Raw genomic sequence first — 6,309 nt, forward strand, 5'->3', positions numbered from 1 at the left:
ATGAATGAATGAAGGGCTGTCCGCAATATTTGATTGATTTCATTCTCGAATAAATCCTCTAGTCTTCGCTTTTCAGCACTTTCGAAAATCGTTCTTATCAATCATGTTGGCATTGGCTTCTCATTCGAACCAACGAGGAGCACGGAGAGGCTGTTTAAAAATTAACGATTTTTCAAAGTTCTTCTAAAAGTATTGGAGGCAAGACTGAAGATATGGCGCATCATTCTGTGCAGGCCTTCCACTGTTTCCGATACATCAATAATAAAATCGGTTCAATCCGGTAATCAATAGCGTATATTATGCACGTACTTTATATTAATATCAATAATGATTTGACTTCTAGGGCACAGAGTTCGAGGATCGATAAGGTGGGGTGATTCCGTAAAGAGTGCCGGGAATGATGGCAATTAATAGTAGACAGAGTGAGTAATTATTGATCATAATACGAGGATTGGGAGAGCCTTGACAAGTTATAAAACAAACACGGGATGGGTTCTTGGAGTGCAGTAATCGAAACTGATCGGTTGTTTCAAGTTGGCGTATGTCTTCCTTCTTCACGTGTAATTAAGAGTAATTAGCTCGCTTGTTCAGCAACGACGTTATCTATGATCGTGTTCACGTTTGTCTCACTTGTGGCGACAATGGCACTGACTTCAGATTGGTGTCGTTGGCAACACATTTGACACACAGACATTCAAAGCGAACTTGGCTAAGACACCAAGCCTTGAAAGTTCATTTAGGCAATGAATGACCCGTTAAATCGACTTTTTGCGTAGGACCACCTAGCAGTGCCCATCTCGTTTTTCACGGAAGAGGGCAGAACGTTCGCAAAGGTCAACAGGGCTTGACAAATTAGGCCTTTTCTGAAGTTTTATCACCTTCATTTGGGCGCTCACTCTAACTCTCTGTGTTCCACATGTACTTGGTCGAGACACGAGTACTGCCAGGGACTGTAACTCTCTCTGTCGTAGTGTGTCCTCGTCAATATTCGTTGCCTTGGTCCAACCATGGGATCGCTTCAATAACATCCTGACGCAAGAAACAAAGGCGATCTCTCTTCCAAATGGATCTGGGTTGTCCAACGAGAGAGAGACAGAGAAAACACGCAAAGACATTCGGCGAAAGGCTTGGCCATTGCAAGTCTTTAGTCTTAAAAGGAGGCCTCATTGCATGTTCCATGAAGTTCTCTCATTCCACTTTTTTTGTGGCTACTAGAAAAGAGCGTTTTTCCTTCTTTTTGGCCACCAATGGCACCACCATTCACTAACAGGAGGAGACCTTATTCTCCGAATGAGTTTGCAGATAGCGGAAAGAGAGTAAGCGAAAGACTCGTCCACTGGTCTTGGTTGGTTCGTTGTGTTCGTGAAAAAGCCTTTTTTTCACTCGTGCACATTATCGGGCAGGATGAGAAAAGATAAATGGATATTTTTCATGAAATTTGTCTGTCTACACATGGTGTGGAGCCTTGAAGGTGGTGGATTGGCTCCTATCCACCACACTCAGGTCAGAGAACGAAAAGTGAGAAGACGATAGTGACTCGAGTTTGTTATCTGTCCCCTATCTCAACCCAAAGACAGACATGTCAGTCAAGCATTGAATCGCTTTTCAAGGACGCACGTCACTTTGCAATAAAGACGCTCGCTCTGTCTCAAGTTTGGTGGTAACTTCCTCCGGGTTTGGCGTTTGCGATCCCACCTCCAAGTTCTCATATGTGCCGAGGAGCCGAAAGGAACCTGGGTCAAACGGTAGCTATGTTTCCTTTTCCTTCTCGCTGGTTTCGAGTTTAATGCAAAACAATATTTCCCGAAAAGGAACGAGCCAGTCGGCCTTTTTTCCACTCCTGCCGAGTTCCGCTGAGGTCGAGTCTCAAGATGGATCTGAAGTGGGTTGCTGCCTCTTTTTTGAAGTGGCATGATTCTTTTCTATGGTGGCCTCGAAATTTGGAATGCACTTTTTCACCCACTCCGAAGAGCCCACTTTTACCCAGCCAAGGTAATACTCGCACAATACAAGTCTTGGAAATGGGTTCCAATCGGATGGTTCCAAGTTCGGGCCAAGAACAATGCACAAAGAGTGTGGTGGTTTGGCGTTGACCTATCACGAGGTTTTTTTTGCTTCAACTCCTCCATAGTGGCGAGAATGATGATGTTGGGAGTGGTTTTGGTGCGGAATGCGATGAAGATGGGGATGATAATAATGATGGCCATGGCGATGCTGCCGAGGAAAAAGCACCACGTTGAGTCGCTGGGTGATGGAAGATCAACGTCCAAATGGCCACGGACACCAACGTGGCAGTCAGGTTCCAGAACATTGAGCTGCTGTGCACGACGCCCGAGTTGGTTTGCAATTCGGCTCTGGACTCGCCTGTAAAGTACACAAGTAGATCAGGGGATGAAATAAGGCGTGGAACACCTACCAAAATCGGAACAAGACGCTGGCTCTTATAATGCGGAGTGGTGGTAGTGTTACTGAAGGACGATTGGAAGGAAATGGAGATGCATTTCCGAAACAGGCCCAAGAAATATTTACTAAAAGATATCCCTCGCCATCAGTTACAGCCGTTTCCTGGCACTCGTGGGCTCAGTAATCCCTGTCACTCCAAAATTGAGAAGAATTTCGGAACTACTACGCTTTCCAAGAAGTATGAATGAGGCAGTGAGAGCTCGGGGAAACAATACTCAGAGCTACCTACGATTAAACGCCATTCGAAACAGTTGTAAGTCATTAGTAACACGCGTTTCTTCGTATTTACTAGGATGAAGAGCTTGGTTGGTTCGTGGCCGGGTTGAGGGGCAATAACCGGCTTTTAATTAAATTTTGCAATGATTTGTGGACCTTCCGCACGAGCTCATTAAATCAGCTCTCAATTATGCTCGAGTCCAGTCCAGCCAGTGCCTTTGTAGAATTCCAAGGTCATTGTACCATTTGGTGATGAGAGCGAGAGATAAGTGGCTCACGACTACCCTGTTTGACAATCATCTTCTTTTCGCCTGGATTGAAATTGCCTTCACGCTCTTTAGCCTTTTCTCTCTTAATCGGACGATTTCCAAGTACTCTAATAAATGACACCCCCCTCCCCCCTCCGTCTCTTGTGGCCAATTGAGTTGGTCACCACCTGCAGAGCGTGTACAGATGCAAATACTGTTTTAATAGGCTCATTTGAGGTCCTGTAATAGTTTGGCACAAGAAAGAATTGGCCATAAAAGTCGGAACAAGCGCTACTTTGAGGCCAAACTTCACGTGAGATGGGAAATGAAGCCCATGGATGAGACAATCTGTGGCCAGTGATCAAATTGCATTGTGGCCTTTGTACGTTGGTACTCGTGTGTATATGTGTGGGTATAAAGAGGATAAGCGGTTGGTTCGTGGGTTGGTTGGTTTAATCCATGGCTTTGCAGATGAACATTGGTCCGATCGAAATGTCTGGATCTGAGAGCTGTACATTGTACAAGAGCAGCTCGAGAATTGACCTCAGGCCTTGAGAAAGGGCAGGTGTTTTTTGGCCCATTAAGCCCCCTGGTTTCTCATCGAAATGAAGTCTTAGCCCAATGAAAAACATTCCCCACCGCATAACTAGTCCCAATCATTTCACTGTGTTCATGTATACATGCATGAACCACTGGAGTATGGACGGGGATGGTAAGGTTAAAAATTAGCAACTCCAATTCAAGTCAATGAATTAAATTCTTCGTCAAATAAGGCTGGCCCCAGATCCCTGCGATTGCGCATTTCAAATGCCAGCTCAATCAAACGACTGGGTCCAAAGTTATGCCCTCTCAAAGTGCAGTACATAACAGAGCACAGAATGAATGACTTAGCCCTCTTCTGGTAATCAATTACCACAACAGGGCTAGTCCGTTCATTCATTGAAGAGCTTTGTAGTGCCTTTTAAGACGGCATAACTTTTGATCCAGTCGCTCGATCGAGCTGAAAATTGGAATGAGCAATTGTTGTAGCCTGGGATCATTCTCATTTGAAGAAGAACATAATGCGCTAACTCAATCGCGAAAAGCTAATTCCCAAAACAAGCGTCACCGTCCATATTCCAGTTGTTCATGATACATGCTTCAAAATTGTTCTTTAGTGAGGCATGGAGTAGAAAGAAGGATGGCTCAAAACAACACCCAAGCTAATTTGGACCCCCTTTTTGGGGTTATTTTTTAGAACGGGAACACTAATTGGAACATAGTGAAATTCAAATCTAAGATGATCCATTGAAGCAAGCGAGCTCGTATCTAAGATTACAAAAAGCCATTTATGATTATACCACCTTCTAAATAACGGGTGTCCTATTCAAACGAGTAATATCTGTATTTTGGATGTTACTTTTTGAAATGTCCCGTCAAGGTACTAGGATGTAAAACAAAATGAAATAATTTGGCAAGATTTTCAATCCTTCTTCACTTTTCAAATCATTCGGTTTGGTCAGTACTTGACAGCTGTCATTTTGTCATGGCTTTAAAAACCAAAAACTTGCTGCCCACCTTGAGGATGTTAGTATTCTTACCAACACCTTCAGGAATATTTTATAAATGTTTATTTGCGAGAATACATCTCAAAGTACATAAAATGGCTGTTAATCGATAATTGATGATGACACTGCTTAAGTTCTTGCTTACAACGATAGGCTGCCATGGGGGACGTCAATGTCCACTAGAAATATTGGTTAGGCGAGACCTGGGATCGAACCCATGAAACCGAGCATGGCTAACTCGGGTGCGACGTGTTATTCAACTGCGCTATTCCATCTCCCAATCTGGATGTCTATTAAAATCCCCAGCAATGTCTAAGATTTTCAAGGTTACCAAAAACTTCAAAATGACGGTCTAACTTTAAAAGTCTTCGCCCCAATAACGTCATAGGGAAGAATGCCGTGGCGAGTGATGGGTTCACTATACCTCCAATTTGGATTGATGGAAAGCTTGATGAGCTCAAGTATTGTGAGCTGTTGGCCAAAGGGAGGTTTTCTACACTTTATAAAGGTATGGAGTCAATCTTTATTCAATGACCAGCTTCGCTCCAAGGGGTTCTAGATCAAATGATTTTAGGCCTACAAGTAGCCTAATTCCGAGGACATTGTCGTCACCACTGGACAGAGATATCAAGGATGGTGAAACGTAACTTTTATCCCTTCACCCGATGAACTCAATGAACTTTGCTCTACATAAGCTGGGTTCTCGTCGAATAAGAAAGCATTCGCTAATTTCAAGCTTAATCCATGATAAGGTGGTTATGCTATCAACTAACATTCACTCTCTGAGTAAAATCTTACACCACATTCAAAACGACACTTTAAAGAAAAAGGTGGAGATGTTATGACGAGATGAGATGAACGAGGCGAGAACAAAAATACAATCTCTTCTTCTCCATTAAATGTGTACATATCTTGGGAAGGTCAGTGCATTTGACCATTGGCGACCTTTTGGAGGTTGGAAGTGGCCTCAACAATAACTGCATACAATTTACCTTACTTCCAAAAGCATGAAAAGGCTTCACAGGGCACATAGCATACATCAGATCAGATATTACATGCAGGTTTCTGGTTAATGTTGATAAAGTGCTGCAGAATAGTTACGCCTTGTCACTTGGGATTACCGGATGGAACAAACGTGTCTAGGAGACAATGCAACTCCGGAGAATGGCTTTCACTTTCATTTCCAGCCATCTCAAGGGCGAGAGAGGTTCAACTTACATTGATACAAAACAGACTATATAGACTTTCAGACTAAAGAGGATTATTCATGTTCATGTCACATGCTTGATTGAGATGAATGGCCGCATTCGGTCTTTTGCTCGCCGCAATGCTGGCATTGATCAGTCTGGATCGCTGTATTCTGGGAGTAACTTGAATTTCATACGCCTTCTCCGAAAACGATCTCATGTTTTGAATTGCAGGTCCAATTTTGAGCAGATGCAACATTAACAGCTATGTTATAAGGAGCGTCTATATTTTAACCTCCTATGAGTTCCATTATTTGACCATTCAAAAGAGCGGGAAGAATGGAACAGTGCGAGCATTATAAGCCTCTCAAAATAGACCTACAGATTGTCTAGGAGAACTTGTGAGATCATCTATGTACGGTGATACTATCTGGCAATATGGTAAAATTTTCAAAAAGTAATTGCCATACAAGGAACACCCTTGCGTACGGATATCTTGAATCCCTTCTAGGTTCGTTACTTTACAGTCCAGCATGTTATAACCACAAGCATGCGAGGATATAGAAAAACCAGACTGTAGTTCATTTCGCACATCGTCTTTTGAGGATTACAAGATGCTTTTGGTCTGAAGCAAAAAACATAAAGTGC

At 43.0% G+C, this 6,309-nt stretch overlaps 1 protein-coding gene across 1 annotated transcript in view; it reads right to left on the reverse strand.

The window, feature by feature from the left end:
• Positions 1-276: 276 nt before the first annotated feature.
• LOC131879859 (zwei Ig domain protein zig-8-like) overlaps positions 277-6,309 on the reverse strand; it is a gene marked incomplete in the record, with an annotated part of 40,117 nt that continues 34,084 nt past the window's right edge. The window contains 1 exon segment of the mRNA XM_059226310.1: positions 277-2,364. Within this exon segment, the coding sequence (XP_059082293.1) occupies positions 2,117-2,364 (248 nt within the window).

The sequence above is a fragment of the Tigriopus californicus genome, chromosome 4 (genome assembly GCF_007210705.1).
Source record: "Tigriopus californicus strain San Diego chromosome 4, Tcal_SD_v2.1, whole genome shotgun sequence".
In the NCBI taxonomy this organism is placed as follows: Eukaryota; Metazoa; Arthropoda; class Copepoda; order Harpacticoida; family Harpacticidae; genus Tigriopus; species Tigriopus californicus.